The sequence below is a fragment of the Mustelus asterias genome, chromosome 26, assembly GCF_964213995.1.
Source record: "Mustelus asterias chromosome 26, sMusAst1.hap1.1, whole genome shotgun sequence".
In the NCBI taxonomy this organism is placed as follows: domain Eukaryota; kingdom Metazoa; phylum Chordata; class Chondrichthyes; order Carcharhiniformes; family Triakidae; genus Mustelus; species Mustelus asterias.
In genome coordinates this window covers 38,123,318-38,143,120 of record NC_135826.1, presented here as the reverse complement: position 1 = coordinate 38,143,120, position 19,803 = coordinate 38,123,318, and the positions used below count along the sequence as shown (strand labels likewise).

Below are 19,803 nucleotides of genomic sequence, written 5' to 3'. Positions count from 1 at the left end.
AAAAGGGCGGCATGGACAAGTTGGGCCAGAGGGCCTGGTTCCATGCTGTAAACCTCTATGACTATGATTCTATATTATTAAACTAGAAAGAGCGCAGAAAAGATTTACTGGGTGCTATTCTGACTTGATAGTTTGGGTTATAAGGAGAGGCTGGATAGACTGGGACTTTTTTCTCTGGAGTGTAGGAGGCTTAGGGGTGATCTTATAGAGGTCTATAAAATAATGAGGGACACAGATCAGCTAGATAGTCAACATCTTTTCCCAAAGGTTGGGGTGTCTAAAACTAGAGGGCATAGATTTAAGGAGAGAGGGGAGAGATACAAAAGTGTCCAGAGGGGCAATTTTCTCACTCAGAGGGTGGCGAGTGTCTGGAACGAGCTGCCAGAGGTAGTAGTAGAGGCGGGTACAATTTTGTCTTTTAAAAAGCAGTTAGACAGTTACATGGGTAAGATAGAGGGATATGGGCCAAATGCGGGCAATTGGGACTAACTTAGTGGTATAAACTGAGTGGCATGGACAAGTTGGGCTGAAGGGCCTGTTTCCATGCTGTGAAGCTGTATAACTTTAACATAAAGGGGTGATCATTTAAAATTGAGATGCGTAGAAATTTCTTCTTGCAAAGGTGGTGAATCGCTGGAATTCTCTGCCCCAAAAGGTAGTGAAGGCTGGATCATTAGAATTTTTTGAAGTGGAGGTGAATAAATATTTGAGAGATTATGGAATAGATGGCTATGGGGAAATGGCACAGAAAAGAAGTTGTCAGCAAAGATCAGCCATAACAAAAACAGAAAACACTGGAAAATCTTAGCAGGTCTGAAAACATCTATGGAGAGAGAACAGAGGCAACGTTGAGTCTGGGTGCCCTTTGTCAGAGCTGCCACAATTGTATTGAATGGTGGTGTCAGCTTGAAAGGCCTCGTGGCCTACTCCTGTTTCTATTTTTTGTGTTCCTTCGGGGAGAGAAAGCCAAGGGGGGGGACCTGATTCAAGTGTGGAAAATTACGTGGGACATAGATAGGCTGGATAGAAAGAAATTTTTCCCCTTAGTAGAGGGGTCAATACCAGGGGGCCTCGATTTAGGGTAAGGAGGAGGAGACTTAGAAGAGATTTTTGGACAAACCTTTCCACCCAGAGGGTGCTGGGAATCTGGAACTCTCTGCCTGAAAGGGTGGTAAAGGCAGGAACCCTCACAACATTTAAGAAGCATTTAGATGAGCATTTGAAACAACAGAGCATACATGGTTATAGAGCAGCTGCTGGAAAACAGGATGAGAATAGATAGGTACTTGATGGCTGTCAGGCATGATGGGCCACTTGCCTGGATGAATGCTGTGGCTCCAACAACACCATCCAGGACAAAACAGCCCATTTGATTGGTACCCCATCTACCTTCAACATGCACTCCCTCCACCACCAACGAACACTGGCAGCAGTGTGTACCATCTACAAGATGCACTGCAGCAACTCACCAAGACTCTTTCGATAGCACCTTCCAAACCCATTACCTCTTCCACTTAGAAGGACAAGGGCAGAAGATACATGGGAACACCACCACCTGCCAGTTCTCCTCCAAGCCACACACTATCTTTACTTGGAAATATAATCGCTGTTCCATCATTGTCACTGGGTCAATATCCTGGAACTCCACCCCTAACAGCACTGTGGGTGTGCCTACGCCATATGCGTTGCATAGTTCAAGATGACGGTGACTCATCACCACCTTCTCTAGGACAATTAGAGATGGATAATAATTGCTGGTCTATAGCCAGCAAAGCCCACATCCCATAAAAATATTCCAAATTAAAAGCTTCAAAACGGCGAGAATTTCCTTCATATAAAAACTCCTGCACTGAAATCACAGGTGGTTCTTCTAAAGTTAGTAAGAGAATGAAAATTTGTAAAGTTCATGTTCTAAGTAACAGATCTAAGAAAATGAAAATTCTCTTGTTTTCATTCTGCTGTTGCCTTAACCACAAAGCAAATAGATGAGTGAAGCAGTAATGAGGCATACTTATCATTAAGCCTCACAAGTGAGTTTCAAATCAAAAGGAAATCAGTACAGACCCACCAAACACAATGGAGAATCCCAGCAAAATTAACTTTCCAAAATTAACAGCGACTACAACTGCATGCGTTACAATCCCAAACGGCCCAAGCACACAGGGCCACAGGAAGAAAACTTGACAATATAACCTGCAGCAGAACTTACTTCCTGCGGTGACAGCCTTAATGAGGCTCCCTCTTGCACTCTAGGCCCATCAGGTGTGAGCCAATTGGCTCAGAGTGCTTTAAAGGCACTCCCAAAATGAAGGCACAGTTGATCAATTCTAAATGGCTCCTTCCATTTCCCAAGGGATAGTCTTTACATGAATTATACTGCCTGATCACCCAAACTACAGAACTTTCATCTACTCTCACATCTCCACTATGAAATCCTGGAATGATGCGCCAGTGAATTACTCCAGCTGCGATGAAGCAGGACTATGGGTTTTTATTCAGTTCATGAGGTATCCAATGAGCAATGACCTGCAAAACGTATGAAAAATTAAATGCAACTATTGACTGAACCTTTTATATCTCCTGCTCTTGTTGAAGCACTTTTCTAGATACACACATATAAATATAAGAAAGAGGTTGGTTGACGATTTTGAAATAGTTATCCTACCAACTCTGCCATACACCTTGTCCACTTACCGTGCTGATATCCATTCCGATGGGTGCCTGTGTTTGGTTCATTGGAGGGGATTGCGGCATTGTGGCTGCCTGTTGCTGGCCACTGCTTTGCTGTGACTGTGAGCTCTGAGCCAGGCTGCTTGAGCTCTGGGACTGTGGCTGCGTTGTCTGCTGCGTGAAAAATGGATATGCAGGAAGATGCTGCTCCAATGCCAACGCGTCCATAGCAACAGCCTACAATAAAAATAACACCCCATTCAGCAGCCACACTTTGCACAGACTGTCACACCACACAAACTAAGACACGTGCTTTTACAGCGTAGTGCAGAGGGCGAAAGCGCTGGCTGGTATGGCTCTCAGGCAAACACCTGAAAGTTTATAAGTTCCATCCCTGGTCTGTGCTGAGTGAGTTGATCTTAGTGGGCAGTGATTGGGAAATTGGCTGCCAGTTTTTGGGGCCTCTGGCTACATGAAGGAAGTAAGAGTTTTAACACCACCAGGTTAAAGTCCAACAGGTTTATTTGGTAGCAAATGCCATTAGCTTTCAGAGCGCTGCTCCTTCCTCAGATGGAGTGGATATCTGCTCTCAAACAGGGCATACAGAGACCACTCCATCTGAGGAAGGAGTAGCACTCCGAAAGCTAATGGCATTTGCTGTTGGACTTTAACCTGGTGTTGTTAAAATTTTTACTGTGTTTACCCCAGTCCAACGCCGGCATCTCCACATCATACATGAAGAAAACCCAGACAGGATTGCTGCTCCCAAGATCTAACCAATAGAGAGCCTCCTGCTTGGAGGTACACGTGCAAATGTCAACTGAGCTAAAATACTTTGTTCAGTTCTGGGCACCATACTTCAGGAAGAATGTCAAGGCATTGGAGAAGGAGCAGAAGAGATTTACTTGATTGGTACCATGGATAACCAACTGTAGAGATTTGAAAAGGCTCGATAACCTCGGCTGGTTCTCCTTAGAGAAGGCAAAAGAGGGATTTGAGAGAATAGAAACTATTTCCAGTGGAAGAAGGGGTCAGGAACCAGAGGAGACAGATTTAAGGTAAGCGGTAAAAGAAACACAGGAGTAAATAAGGAAAATTATTTTTATGCAGCAAGATGCTATGATTGGAAATGTGCCGCCTAAAAAGGTGGTGGGCGTAGATTCAATAATAGATTCCAAATGAAACTGAAACAAAGAACAAAGAACAGTACAGCACAGGAACAGGCCCCTCAACCCAAGTAGGTTAGAGGGATTAGCTGGGTAAATACGTGGGGTCACGGGGATGGGACCTGGGTGGGATTGTTGTCGATGCAGACTCGATGGGCTGAATGGCCTCTTTCAGCCCTCTAGGAATTCTATGATTCCATGGTGTTAGCGTGGATTGGGGATTGGCTATCCAACAGGAAGCAGAGAGTTGGAATAAATGGGTGCTTTTCTGGTTGGTAGATGGTGACTAGTGGCGTGCCGCAGGGATTGGTACTGGGGCCTCAATTGTTTACTATTTACATAGATGATCTGGAGGAGGGGACTGAATGTAGGGTAACAAAGTCTGCTGATGACACGAAGATAAGTGGGAAAGTGAATTGCGTGGAGGAAGCGGAAGGTCTGCAGAGAGATTTGAATAGGCTGAGTGAGTGGGCGAGGATCTGGCAGATGGAGTATAACGTTGGCAAATGCGAGGTTATTCACTTTGGAAGATATAATAGCAAATTGGATTATTATTTAAATTACAACATGCTACTGTGCAAAGGGACCTGGGGGTCCTTGTGCATGAGTCGCAAAAACTCAGTGATCAAGAAGCCAAATGGGATGTTGGCATTTATCGCGAGGGGGATAGAATATAAAAGCAGAGAAGTCTTGCTGCATCTGTACAAGGCATTGGTGAGGCCGCAGCTGGAATACTGTGTGCAGTTTTGGTCCCCTTACTTGCGAAAGGATATATTGGCCTTGGAGGGAGTGCAGAGAAGGTTCACCAGGTTGATACCGGAGATGAGGGGTGTAGATTATGAGGAGAGATTGAGCAGATTAGGTTTGTACTCGTTGGAGTTTAGAAGGCTGAGGGCTGATCTTATAGAGGCATATAAGATAATGAAGGGGCTGGATAGGGTAGAAGTGGAGAGATTCTTTCCACTTAGAAAGGAAACCAGAACTAGAGGGCACAGCCTCAAAATAAAGGGGGGTCAGTTTAGGAAAGAGTTGAGGAGGAACTTCTTCTCTCAGAGGGTGGTGAATCTCTGGAATTCTCTGCCCACTGAAGTGGTGGAGGCTACCTCGTTGAATATGTTTAAGTCACGGATAGATGGATTTCTGATCGGTAGGGGAATTAGGGGTTATAGGGAGCAGGCGGGTAAGTGGAACTGATTCACTTCAGATCAGCCATGATCTTATTGAATGGCGGGGCAGGCTCGAGGGGCTAGATGGCCTACCCCTGCTCCTATTTCTTATGTTCTTATAAAGACTGTGCCGACACAGATGCCTCTCTAATCTAATTTTCTTGTCTCTATGTGGTCCATATCCCTCTATTCCCTGCCTATTCATGTATCTATCCAGATGCCTCTTGAACGTTGTTATAGAATCTGCTTCCACCATCTCCTCCAGCAGCATGTTCCAGGCATTCACCACCCTCTGTGTGAAAAACCTGCCCCATGCATCTCTTTTAAACTTTCCCCTCTCACTCTCAACCTATGCCCCCGAGTAATTGACCCTTCGACCCTGGAAAAAAGACTCTGACTATCCACTCTATCCAAGCCTGTCTTGTAAACCTCTATCAGGTCCCCCCTCATCCTCCGACGTTCCAATGAAAACAATCCAAGTTTGTTCAACCTTTCTTCATATTCCATATCCTCCAAACCAAGCAACATCCTGGTAAATCTCTTCTGCACCCTTTCCAATGCAGCAACATCCTTCCGGCAGTGTGGCGAGCAGAATTGTACACAATACTCCAAATGCAGCCTAACCAAAGTCTTATACAGCTGCAACGTGATTTTCCAATTCCTATACTCAACGCCCCGACAGATGATGGGCAGCATACCATACGTCTTCTTGACCACCTTATCCACCCGATTTACCACTTTCAGGAAACTGTGGATCTGCATGCCTCGATCCCTCTGTATGTTAATATTTTTAAGGGTTCTACCATTTACTGTATACTTTGCTTCTGCAGTACACCTTCCAAATCGTATCCCTTCACATTTGTCAGGTTAAATTCTGTCATCTTTCAGCCCAAGTCTCCAGCCGACTTTCGGCCCAAGTCTCCAGTCATTTTGAAACACTTGGTCAACATTTACCTTGGTATGAGTGGGTGCCCAATAAGATGGCATAATTTCCAAATTGTTTCATTTTATAAAGGCTTTCATCTTAGTTTGGCTAATTCCTAGTGATAAAACATGGCAGTAAATGGAATGGGATGGGATCCTAAATGAATATTTCTCATCCGTATTTACTGTTGAGAAAAGCATGGATGTGAGGGAGCTTGGGGAAATAAATAATGATGATTGAGGAGTGTAAATATTACAGAGAAAGAGCTGCTGGAAGTCTTAAAGCGCATCAAGGTAGATAAATCCCTGTGACCTGATGAAGTGTACCCCAGGACATTGTGGGAGGCTAGGGAGGAAATTGCGGGTCCCCTAGCCGAGATATTTGAATCATTGATCATCACGGGTGAGATACCTGAAGATTGGAGAGTGGCAAATGTTGTGCCTTTGTTTAAAAAGGGCTGCAGGGAAAAGCCTGGGAACTACAGGCCAGTGACCTCACATCTATGGTGGGTAAGTTGTTGGAAGGTATTTTGAGAGACAAGGCATTTAAAGACGCAAGGACTGATTAGGGACAGTCAACATGGCTTTGTGAGTGGAAAATCATGTCTCACAAATTTGAGTTTTTTGAAAGGGTAACCAAGAAGGTAGATGAGGGCAGTGCAGTTGATGTTGTCTACATGGACTTTAGCAAGGCTTTTGACAAGGTACCGCATGGTAGGTTGCTGCATAAGGTTAAATCTCATGGGATCCAGGGTGAGGTATCTAAATGGATACAAAATTGGCTTCTGTCAGGTTGGTTGTAGTGGGTTGTTTTTCAAACTGGTGTGCCTCAGGGATCAGTGCTGGGTCCACTGTTACTTGTCATTTATATTAATGATTTGGATGACAATATAGGAGGCATGGTTAGTCAGTTTGCAGATGATACCAAGATTGGTGGCATAGTGGACAGTGAAGAAAGTTATCTCCAATTGCAACAGGATCTTGATCAATTGGGCCAGTGGGCTGACGAATGGCAGATGGAGTTTAATTTAGATAAATGCGAGGTGATGCATTTTGGTAGATTGAACCAGGGCAGGACTTACTCAGTTAATGGTAGGGCGTTGGGGAGAGTTACAGAACAAAGAGATCTAGGGGTACAAGTTCAAAGCTCCTTGAACGTGGAGTCACAGGTGGACAGAGTGGTGAAGAAGGCATTCGGCACGCTTGGTTTCATCGGTCAGAACATTGAATACAGGAGTTGGGACATCTTGTTGAAGTTGTACAAGACATTGGTAAGGCCACACTTGGAGTACTGTGTACAGTTCTGTCACCCTATTATAGAAAGGATATTATTAAATTAGAAAGAGTGCAGAAAAGATTTACTAGGATGCTACCGGGACTTGATGGTTTGAGTTATAAGGAGAGGCTGGATAAACTGGGATTTTTTTTCTCTGGAGCGTAGGAGGCTGAGGGGTGATCTTATAGAGGGCTATAAAATAATGAGGGGCATAGATCAGCTAGATAGTCAATATATTTTCCCAAAGATAGGGGAGTCTAAAACTAGAGGGCATAGGTTTAAGGTGAGAGGGGAGAGATACGAAAGTGTCCAGAGGGGCAATTTTTTCACACAGGGTGGTGAGTATCTGGAACAAGTTGCCAGAGGCAGTAGTAGAGGCGGGTACAATTTTGTCTTTTAAAAAGCATTTAGACAGTTACATGGGTAAGATGGGTTTAGAGGGATATGGGCCAAATGCAGGTAATTGGGATTAGCTATGGAGTTTTACAAAAAAAGGGCAGCATGGACAAGTTGGGCCAAAGGGCCTGTTCCATGCTGTAAACCTCTGTGACTCTATCATTTGGATGCAATAGGACAATTGTATAGAAATCTATGGTGGTGGAGTGCTGCTCTGAGCTGCAATAGAGTGCAGTAGAGCTTGGCGACAAGGGGAGTTTGGCAAAGGGGAGAGCTTGGCGACAGGGGGAATAAGATGAGACCGTTTAGCCCTTTGAGCCTGCTGCACCATTCAAATATATCATGGATGAGCTTTGACCTAACTCCATATGTCTATCTTTGCCTCATACTCCTTAACACCTTCAGGTAACAAAGATCTATCAATCTCAGATTTAAAATGAATTAGTCTTGAGATCAATCACCAATTGCCATTTGTGAAACAGTGTGTCAAGTTTCTATCACCTAGTGTGCAGACATGTTTCCTCATTTCACTCCGGAATGGCCTGGATTTCATGTTTAGATTATGGTCACTAATCCCAGGCTAGAGCAGCAGAAACAGTTTCTCTTTACCTGCTCCAGCTCCTCCTCTTCACATCTTAAAAACATCTTAAGCAAATCACTGCTTAACCTTCCACACTCCGGGAAATAAACCTCTAGTTTGTGTACTCTATTGTAATGTAACCCTTACGAGAGTATAAGGAGCAGCCCGCTCCAACATTCCATAAGACCATGGCTGATCTGATCTGCGGTTTAGATTTCAATCTGGTAAATCTATGCTACTCTGCTCCAAAGGCAACATATTCTCCCTAAGATTTGGTGCGTAGGTCTGCATATAATACTCTAATTGCAGAGTAACCAGGGCATTGAAGTATAACTTCCATCCGTTTCACTCCTGCCCTCTAGATATCAAGCATTCCAATTAGCCTTTGTGATTATTTTTTGCAGCATTTTAATGACTGATGAAGTGGACATCCAAATGGCTGCATGTCTATCCCAGTGTTTTAAAGGAGGAAACCGTACGTTTTCTAGTAACCCTAACGGCCTCACTTTGTCTCGTTCAGCTCAATCAATTCATTTTCAATTCCACAAGCTTCAACTTTAGCTAACAGTTTCTTTTCATAGAATCAGAGAACAGGTACAGCATGGTAGGAGGCCATTCAGCCCATCGGGTCTGTGCAAGGCCTGCTTAAAATAAGGTACAAGCTTAAATTGTCTCTCTGTACATATGTGCCAACAAAGGTTTAAAACTTTAGTTCAGCTTCACGTTAAACACAGGTGCCTGCCAGGCTGTGGCTTTTAGCTTCGCTTTAAACTTTGTCTGCATTGTAATTAAGGTTTTAATTACAGAGTGAAAAAATACTAAGCAGTTGCTTGGCAATCAGAGGCCCATACTGAAAAGCAGAAACATTTTGAGTTCAGTCTAGAACCAGGTCACCCAGAAGCAAAATGCTTTTGATAGCTGAAGGAACTTATCTACAAGATAGCAGATCAGCAGCACTGGAAGCATTTGTGTGAACAAATAATGACCCGATAAAGACTGACCTCATGAGATTAAGTCAATTAAGTTTCTGATGAGTTTAATCTAATTGTCCTGTTAATGTATTACACTGCAAAAGTATGTTACATTTCAGTTGTGGTATCGTATTCCATGCAGACCATACCTGTGTGATTGGAGAGAGTGGGGAGAGAGCTGGTGATAGTTGAAGTTGTCTCCGCGAGTCCGTGCTGGGTATGGTGAGGGGTGTCACGGTTGGTTGCCGACTCTGGAGAGATCCTGTTAGTGACCCCTGTGATGATGTCAGGCCTGCAGACAATGCAAGAGATTGCTGACTAGAAAACTGATGGGAGTGATTAATATTGTTTTTTTGGGGGGTTCTGTCCATGTTTCCACCCACTGCTCAGATAGAAGCAAGCTACCCAATCATTGACTGCATCTCTGCAGTTCCACAGTGAGGGTGTGCAAATCAGGTACCAGAAGTCTTTGCATTTTCAAATAATTACTGCAATACAAGTGTTATGGATTCCCCTCAAAACTGGAGTCTGTATTGCATACACTCATATCCCTCCAAAACCTTCTTTGACTGTCTGCCAGAATATCAGACCCGCAAATTATTCTCCCAAGACAGGATCCTGCACATACCCTGGTTGTACCAAATCCATCCCAAGGTCCCTAGTTCTATGTGTTGATGCTCTCGAACATACCTAGGCTGTTTCCTCATGCATGCTGGCTATTGGTGCAAATGGCCCCTCATGTACCCTGGCTGCTGGTGCCATTGCCCCCTCATGCACCCAAGCTTTCAATACTAAAGCTCCATTGCGTACCCTGGCTGGTGGTATTGAGGCCCAGATGGTTCATATTTGCTGCCAGGTTTCCAGTGCTGTTTGCGCTGCTCAGGGTCGGGAATGTTGTCTCCTCTGGATCTAGTGGGGTGGGGAGGGGCGGTGGGAAGTGGATATTTGTAAGATCTGGCAGGGATCCTCCAGTATTATGGGCAACAGGCATCAGTGATGTGGTACTTTCCTGGTCTGCAGATGGGAAAATACTGTTAAGAAAAAGAAAAATTGAAGTTTTTACTTGCAACCAGCTGACAATTTCAGAGCTCTTTTCTCACATCGCACACCCACATGGTCAACAAACTCCAGAAAATCTACTCACTTGATTCCTGGGACTTCGCATGATTTAGGCCGTGATGGTGCAGACTGTGAAGAGAAACAGTTGAAATGAGAAGCATATTAAAATGTGAATTCCTATGGAAAAATCCATAATCAGCAAAACCACCAAACCCATCAAGCCTTAATTCTCCAATTTTAAATTCACTGTCTTTAGGCTGTCCCCAATGTTTTGTCCTCCAATATCTTGCAAAAATGATCCGAACATTTAACACCCATTGAATGGGAAAGAAAAGTTAACAAATGAAGTCCTGTCTATGGATTATTCTTAGTGTAGGAAACTGGACAGGGAAATAGTTCCTCTCTTTGACAAATAAATCTCAAAATATTATTTTGGTATTTCAACCTATTTCTTTTGTTCTATCTTGTGATTATTTCTATCCTTTTGAGCTATTAGGACTGGCGTAATGAAGCTGTAATGGTGAATCAGTTGTTTTAATCTTTCTGGAGCCGACCAGACTCGACTTCCACTTAATCAAAAACATCCTTTAAACTGCAGTCAAACTCGATGGCCTTGACTGCCTCAATGGCAACAGGCAGTGTCCAGAATGAGAACCACAGAAACAGATGAACCAGGACTGATTGAAGTCTACAAAATTATGAGGGGCATGGACAGAGTGGATAGTCAATAGCTTTTTCCTAGGATGGAAGAGTCAATTATCCCCTGGTAATTGACTCTTCCATGTACAAGGCAAGTTTTTTACACAGAGAGTAGTGGGTGCCTGGAATTCATTGCCGGGGGAGATAGTGGAAGCAGATACGATAGTGAGTTTTAAGGAGCGTCTTAACAAATACAGGAATAGAGGGATATGGTCCCCGGAAGGGTAGGAGGTTTTAGTTCAGATGGGCAGCATGGTCAGTGCAGGCTTGGAGGGCCGAAGGGCCTGTTCCTGTGCTGTAATTTTCTTTGTTCTAGGACAGAACCTGTCCCTGTGCTAATCAGCTGTTCTGTGTGAGGAGCAGCAACTGTGGGGCTTCAACTGACCCTGCAGTACGGGAGAAAAACAGCAAGAAACAAAGACAGTAAAAGCTTCCACAAGTATATAAAAAGGAAACGATTTGCTAAAGTGAGCATTGGTCCCAACACTAGAGAAAAAGTAATGGGTAAAGTAATGAAGTATAGAAATAAGGAATCTTGATGCAACTATACAGGGCAAATTGTAACCCACACCAAGAGTCCTGTGTACAGATTTGTCACCTTAAGGAGGGACATACTTGAATTGGAAGCAATTCAGTGAAGGCTCACCAAGCTGATTCCTGGAATGAGGGATTTGTTTTCTGAGGAAAGATTAAGCAGATTGGACCTTTATTCACTGGAGTTTAGAAGAATGAGACGTGATCTTACTGAAACAGGAAGGGCGCAGTCACTATGTTGGGGGTATACTACAGGCCCCCCAACAGCCCAAGGGAACTGGAAGAATGGATATGTCAGGAGATAATGGATAGGTGCAGGAAAAATAGGGTTGTTGTAGTGGGAGACTTCAATTTTCCTAGTATAGACTGGAAATCGCATAGGGCTGGGAGTCTGAATGGGGAGGAATTTGTAAAATGCGTACAGAAAGGTTCTTTGGAACAATATGTAGATAGCCCGACTAGAGAGGGGGCTATACTGGACCTAGTACTGGGGAATGAGCCCGGTCAGGTCTTCAAAGTTTCGGTAGGGGAACATGTGGCAAATAGTGACCACAATTCTGTTAGCTTTAGGATAGTGATGGAAAAGGATGAGTGGTGTCCCATGGGTAAGGTGTTGGATTGGGGGAAGGCTAACTTGAGTGGGATTAGGCAGAAATTGGCAGCTGTTGATTGGGAGAGGCTGTTTGAGGGTAAATCCACATCTGACATGTGGGAGTCTTTTAAGGAACAGTTGTTAGGGCTGCAGGATAGGCATGTGCCTGTAAAAAAGGATAGGAAGGGTAGGATTCGAGAACCGTGGATAACCAGGGAAATTGAGGGATTGGTCAAAAAGAAAAGAGGAGCGTACATTAGGTCCAGGCAGCTAAAAACAGAGGGAGCTCTGGAGGAATACAAAGAAAGTAGGAAAGAACTCAAACGAAGAATGAGAAGGGCAAAAAGGGGTCACAAAATGTCCTTGGCAGACAGGATTAAGGAGAATCCCAAGGCATTTTATTCATACGTTAGGAACAAAAGGGTTGTCAGGGAAAAAAAATCGGACCTCTTAGGGACAAAAATGGGGAATTATGCTGAGAGCCCAAAGAAGTAGGGGAGACCCTAAATGAATACTTTGCGTCGGTATTCACAAAGGAGAGGGATGTGTTGACTGGGAGTGCCTCGGAGGGGAGTGTTGACCCGTTAGAGAAAATCTCCATTACAAGGGAGGAAGTGTTAGGTTTTTTAGGGAATATAAAGACTGACAAATCCCCAAGGCCTGATGGAATCTATCCAAGGCTGCTCAGGGAGACGAGAGATGAAATCGCTGGGCCTCTGACGCAAATCTTTGTCTCGTCACTGGACACAGGTGAGGTCCCAGAGGATTGGAGGATAGCTAATGTGGTCTCGTTATTTAAGGGTAGGAAGAATAACCCGGGAAATTATAGGCCGATGAGCTTGACGTCCGTGGTAGGGAAGTTGTTGGACAGGATTCTTAGAGATAGGATGTATGTGCATTTAGAAAGGAATAAACTCATTAACGATAGTCAGCATGGTTTTGTGAGAGGGAGGTCATGCCTCACTAACCTGGTGGAGTTTTTTGAAGAAGTGACTAGAATGGTTGACGAGGGAAGGGCCGTGGATGTCGTCTATATGGACTTTAGTAAAGCGTTTGACAAAGTCCCTCATGGTAGGTTGGTACAAAAGGTTGGATCTCATGGGATGAAGGGGAGGTGGCTAGGTGGGTGGAGAACTGGCTTGGTCACAGAAGACAGAGGGTGGTAGTGGAAGGGTCTTTTTCCGGCTGGATGCCTGTGACTAGTGGTGCTCCGCAGGGCTCTGTATTGGGACCTCTGCTGTTTGTGATTTATATAAATGATCTGGAAGAAGGTGTAACTGGGGTGATCAGTAAGTTTGTGGACGACACGAAAATGGCTGGACTTGCAGATAGTGAGGAACATTGTCAGAGGCTACAAAAGGATATAGATAGGCTGGAAATGTGGGCAAAGAAGTGGCAGATGGAGTTCAATCCAGATAAATGCGAGGTGATGCATTTTGATAGAACTAATGTAGGGGGGAGCTATACGATAAATGGCAGAACCATAAAGGGTGTAGATACGCAGAGGGACCTGTGTGTGCAAGTCCACAGATCCTTGAAGGTGATATCACAGGTGGAGAAGGTAGTGAATAAGGCATATGGCATGCTTGCCTTTATAGGACGGGGCATAGAGTATAAAAGTTGGGGTCTGATGTTGCAGTTGTATAGAACGTTGGTTCGGCCGCATTTGGAATACTGCGCCCAGTTCTGGTTGCCACACTACCAGAAGGACGTGGAGGCTTTAGAGAGAGTACAGAGGAGGTTTACCAGGATGTTGCCTGGTATGGAAGGGCTTAGTTATGAGGAGAGATTGGGTAAACTGGGGTTGTTCTCACTGGAAAGACGGAGGATGAGGGGTGACCTAATAGAGGTGTATAAAATTATGAAAGGCATAGATAGGGTGAACGGTGGGAAGCTTTTTCCAGGTTGGTGGTGACGTTCACGAGGGGTCATAGGTTCAATGTGAGGGGGGGGATGGTTTAACACGGATATCAGAAGGACGTATTTTACGCAGAGGGTGGTGGGGGCCTGGAATGCGCTGCCGGCCAAGGTGGTGGAGGCGGACACACTGGGAATGTTCAAGACTTATCTAGATAGCCACATGAATGGAGTGGGAATGGAGGGATACAAAAGAATGGTCTAGTTTGGACCGGGGAGCGGCGCGGGCTTGGAGGGCCGAAGGGCCTGTTCCTGTGCTGTATTGTTCTTTGTAACAAAGAAGTTTCTGAGGGGGTTTAACAGGATAGATGCTGAGAGGATGTTTCTTCTCTCATGGAAGAATCCAGAACTTACAGAGACAGTTTCAAAATAAAGGTTTTAACTAAGATGAGGAGGAATCTCCCCTCTCTGAGGGTTATCAGTCTTTGGAATTCTCTTTCCCAGTCAGCAGTGGAGGCTGGGTCATTCAGCACACTGACAGCCAAGTTAAATGTCTGATTGACAATGGGGTCAAGGAGTACTGGGGGGGGGGGTGGCAGGAAAATGTGTTCAGGCCACAATCAGATCAGCAATGATCTTGCTAAATTATAGAGAAGGCTTGACGGACTGGATAGCTTACTCCTGATCCTATTTCTTACATTCTTCTCATGACCTCTACTGGAAAGTGCTTGTGTCAGGAAGCTGAGGAACAAATGGACAGACTTGTTAATGATGCTCCCCCAATTAAACAGCCTGCCAGGACTTCCCATTTAGGATAACACAATAGTTTAGTCTTTTGGGCAAGCTACCACAGGGAATCCAATCCTATGGAATTGTATCTCAGCAAGAGATAGGAACGGACAGAAAAGCAAAGTCAAAGTTGTTAAAGTTTGGCCTTTGCTAAGGAGCAGCGTGATCACAAACATCAAGTAACATGAAGGGTAGATATGGGTAACACAGTATATGTAATATATTTGGATTTCCAAAGAGTCGTTGATAAGGTACCACCCAGTAGGCTTACAACTAAAGTCAGAACATGAGGATTCAGGGAATAAGTAGCTGAATGGATTGGAAGATGACTACAAAACCGAGTATAAGGGTTGCTACTCTGACTGTCAAAAACTGCGGAATAGTGTTCCAGAAGGATCATTGTCATTCGTCATTGATGGAAATCATTCAGATTTTGAAATTGAACAAAGGATTGGTTTAGTTAATACAGAAGAGGACTGTTAATGAATACAGCAAAACATTAATAAACTTGCAGAATAAGCATGTAAATGGCAAGTTCATTTCAATGTAGGTAATACATTTTGTTGGGAAGGATAAGAAGGCTACATATTACCCAGAAAATCAGAATAAATGTGGTCGAGGAACAAATGAATCTGGAGGGGTATAGATACACAAATCGCAGATCATTAAGATCATAAAAAAGTAACTCATTCGTAGAACAGAATTGAAAAGCAGGAACTTATGTTAAACTTGCGTTAAACTTTGGTTAGACCTAATTCTGGTCACCTCATTACAGGAAGGATGTGGAAAAATTGAAAGGGTGCAGAGGAGATTTACAAGGATGTTGCCTGGATTGAGTGGCATGCCTTATGAGGATAGGCTGAGGGGGCTCGGTCTTTTCTCCTTGGAGAGACGTAGGATGAGAGGAGACCTAATAGAGGTATATAAGATGTTGAGAGGCATAGATCGGGTGGACTCTCAGAGGCTTTTTCCCAGGGTGGAAATGGCTGCTACGAGAGGACACAGGTTTAAGGTGCTGGGGGGTAGGTACAGGGGAAATGTTAGGGGGAAGTTTTTCACACAGAGGGTGGTGGGCGAGTGGAATCGGCTGCCGTCAGTGGTGGTGGAGGCAAACTCAATAGGGTCTTTTAAGAGACTCCTGGATGAGTACATGGGACTTAATAGGATGGAGGGTTATAGGTAGGTCTAAAAGGTAGGGATATGTTCGGCACAACTTGTGGGGCCGAAGGGCCTGTTTTGTGCTGTAGTTTTCTATGTTTCTATTTCTATGTAATTGCAACACTGAGAGGTTATGATTTCCATAGTATTTTTATGGAGGCATGGGAGAAGGTGCAAAAAACATCTACTAGAATACTAAACTGAGAGGATAGAGCTACCTGGAAATATTGGACAGGCTTCTCGCGAAAAGAGAAGATCGAGGGGTGACCTAATAGAGGTATTTTCTTAATGGTGAGGATTTGCTGCTGAAGCATGTCTGTCATTGAGATGGCAATGCTGAGCTGCTGCAGTCTCTGAGATGTGAATATACCCACAGTGCTGTCAGGGAGGGATGATGAAAGGCGGCTATATTTTTCCCAGTCAGGATAGTGTACGACTTGGAGCAGAACTTACAAGTGATGGTGCCCCATGCATCTGCTGCCTTTGTTCTTCTCAGGCAGATGATGTACAGGGGTACGGGGAAAGACAGGGAATGGCACTAAGTCATGTTACGCGTATGGAGAAGCGGTGCAGACATGATGGGTCAAATGGCCTCCTTCTGCACCATTACAATTTTGTGATTCTGTATGATGAAAGATTGTGGAAGGAATTGCTAGGATGGACAAAGAGATGCTTCCACTTGCAGGTGGGACCAGAACTAGCAGCCAGAAATATGGTCGTTGCTAATAAACCCAACAAAGAATTCAGGAAAAATTTCTTTAGAGTGGTGAGAATGGGGAACGTGCTACCACAAAGTATAGCTGAGGAAATTAGCATTGATGGATTTCAGGGAAAGCTAGATAAGCAGCTAAAGGGAGAAATGAATAAAGATGATCCTGATGGGGTTATATAAAGATAGGTGGGTGGAACTCGTTCATAACAAACACCGACATTGTTGGTTAAAACTTTGGCCTGAACACCAGGGAAACTACTCTGACCTTCAAATAGTGCCTTTGGATCTGAAGGATATCACTGTAGCACACCTTGGTCCACCACCGAGACGTCAACCTTGGTTTTGAGCTCTCAAAAGAAGGTTGAGACTTTGGTCTTAAACCAAGGGCACAATGAGACTACTGAGTCATCACTGAGCAACTTCGCTGAGGATAAGAGATTATGGAAGCAGACTGTTCAACAATGGAGGCATCACAGCATAGCCCACCCTATCCTCACCAAATGGGTGGAATTTCACAAAAAATTGCTAAGTATCAGGTTTCTGAGAGAAACAGGCAGGCTTTGGGTAAGTTTTTCACTCAGAGGGTGGTGGGCGAGTGGAATCGGCTGCCATCAGTGGTGGTGGAGGCAAACTCGATAGGGTCTTTTAAGAGACTTCTGGATGAGTACATGAAACTTAATAGGATTGAGGGTTATAGGTAAGCCTATATATAAGCCTAGGTAGGTAGGGACATGACCGGCGCAACTTGTGGGCCGAAGGGCCTGTTTGTGCTGTATTTTTTCTATGTTCTAGATCTTATGGCATTTTGCCATTTTAAAGCAGGGTGTGTGCCTCGTGTTGTCATGGTGAGGGGCAGGGCCTAAAGACGCCAGCAAGGCTGCTGCACAGAGTCCTGGGAATGCGCAGGCCTCCGTGTCCCCGGAATGCGCAGGCCTCCGTGTCCCCGGAATGCGCAGGCCTCCGTGTCCCCGGTGTGGTCATCATGACTGGCTTCTGTTTTTGGATACCAGTAGTGATGCCCACTAGCTGGGCATCACGGCAACAGGGGTTAATAGACATTGTGAAGCCATTTTTGAATATTTACATGCATGTTAATCCATGGTAATCAGATTCATGCCCTTGCTGGGTGCAAAAGCTATGACTTTACGGCCAGAGGGTGGGGACCCCACTCCCAAGCACAAATCTCACTCTGGCCCTCTCGCAAGAGCTTCTGGCCATAACGGGATTTGCGACCACTGCAAATGGGGCCAGGAAATTGTCCCAACGTCCATGTCCATTCCAACAAGAATCACAGCAACAGGGTATTCTATCCAAAGTTTACGTCAACAGCACTAGAACGGTTTAATTATTGATCTCATTGCTGTTTGAGAACTCTTACTGTGAGCAAATTGGCAGCCGTATTTCCTTCATCACAACATCAAGTATAATTCTAAAATTAAATCAATGGCTGTGAAGTGTTTTGCGATGTCCTGAAGCCGTAAAATGCACTATACAAATATCAATGTATTCCTTTCTGAAGCACATCCCAGTACAGCAAGCAGCATTTTCAGTGGAGCTGGAGAAAATTGGGATTCCTCAGTAAAAAGTAACAAAAAATTACAAAGATTAATGCATGCCAAAAACAGTAAGAAAGAAACAAGAAGGAGCTTAAAGGGGAAGAGTTGCAACACAGTGCAATAAAGGAGAAGAAGCTGCACAAATAGAAACAGGACATCTAATGGACAAGTGACACGAGATGGGTGACCAGGGCCACTCATGCGTTCCAAACCCACCTTAGAAAAATTAAACATTAAATATCCTACAGTACCTTTTTGTTGTCCCACAGTGGTTTGGATAGAGATTTATCAGTCTCAGACGTATTCTCGTCCATCCCAGGAACCGTTAATAGTAACACTGAGAGACGTGTAAGAGAGAGAGAGAGATGCACAGACAATAAATGGTTCAAGAACTAGACAAGACAAAAAAAAACAATCAGGGAAAGATGCGCTGATCCACCAGCACCTTGTGCTTCTCAGTAACTGAGGACAGCTCAACCTGACCAGATAAGGTTTGGTCCGATTATCTTTGGCTCTTGCTCAAGGGAAGGCCATTGATGCCCGATGAACCAAACGGCAGCAAGGAGCCAGCATTGGCACGAAGAGCTGGACTGTGGTCTTTTGTTTCAAATCTAAATGTTGTTAAAAAGAGTCAAACGCTGTGGCCGTGTATCTGGGAAGGGTCAGATCACCAGGGGGAACTTTTGCATTCTGCCCACCGTGGAAATCAGAGCGGGGGGGACGGGATGGGGGGACAACGACACCATGCAAAGGTCCGTTGACCTCGGGCAGGATTTTCTGGTTTTGGGGAAATCCCGCCCGTCATGTTAAGCCAAAAAATGGGAACTTTTTGTTTGTCCATTCTGGTTCTTTATTTAGCTTTATGTTCTTTCTACATCCTGCACCTGACCTGTGACAACTCTTCCTCCCCAGTCTCTGGTCTAATTCTTCCTCCAGACTAGACAGTGAGGGTGCATTACAGCCAAAGCTAATACAGTCCTCTTGTGCATTTTCCAGCTAGAGTGACAGAAAGGGACAAGTGTTGAATTGCCCCCACCATCCCCCTCACCGCCCCCTTCTTAGTGGTGGGGTTTGGAGGTTAACTCCAGTGACCTAAAGGCTGCCCTGAGTGCACAGACCAAAGGGAAAACCAGGGCCCTCCTGGTTAGTAAGTAGCACACTCATCTCAAGCCATTTTGACTGTGACTTCTCTGTTATTCCTTTTTTTAAAAGTTTATTTATTAGTGTCATAAGTCGGCTTACATTAACACTGCAATAAAATTACTGTGAAAATCCCTGAGTCACCACACTACAGTGCCTGTTCGGGTACACTAAGGGAAAACTTAGCATGGCCAATGCGCTTAACCAGCACGTCTTTTGGACTGTGGGAGGAAACCGGAGCACCCGGAGGAAACCCATGCAGACACTGGGAGAACGTGCAGAACTCCCCACAGACAGTGGCCCAAGCCAGGAATCGAACGTGGGTCCCGAGCATTGTGAGACAGCAGTGCTAACCACTGTGCCACCCTTAACAACTTCAACTTCAATAATGGCAGATTGGTACAAAATCTAGAATCACATGGAATTCAGGTTGGGCTGGCTAGATGGACACAGAGCTGGCTTGGTTATACAAGATGTGGAGATGCCGGCGTTGGACTGGGGTAAACACAGTAAGAGTTTTAACAGCACCAGGTTAAACTCCAACAGGTTTATTTGGTA

At 44.6% G+C, this 19,803-nt stretch overlaps 1 protein-coding gene across 3 annotated transcripts in view; it reads right to left on the bottom strand.

Moving 5' to 3' along the window:
* LOC144479591 (CREB-regulated transcription coactivator 1-like) overlaps window positions 1–19,803 on the bottom strand; it is a 115,761-nt gene that overhangs the window by 43,756 nt on the left and 52,202 nt on the right. For all 3 annotated transcript variants that reach the window (XM_078198489.1, XM_078198491.1, XM_078198490.1), the window contains exons 6-10: window positions 18,357–18,442; window positions 10,294–10,337; window positions 9,960–10,180; window positions 9,299–9,441; window positions 2,695–2,907 (exon numbers count right to left, since the gene is read on the bottom strand). In XM_078198489.1, the coding sequence (XP_078054615.1) occupies window positions 2,695–2,907; window positions 9,299–9,441; window positions 9,960–10,180; window positions 10,294–10,337; window positions 18,357–18,442 (707 nt within the window). The remainder of the gene's footprint in view (window positions 1–2,694; window positions 2,908–9,298; window positions 9,442–9,959; window positions 10,181–10,293; window positions 10,338–18,356; window positions 18,443–19,803) is intronic.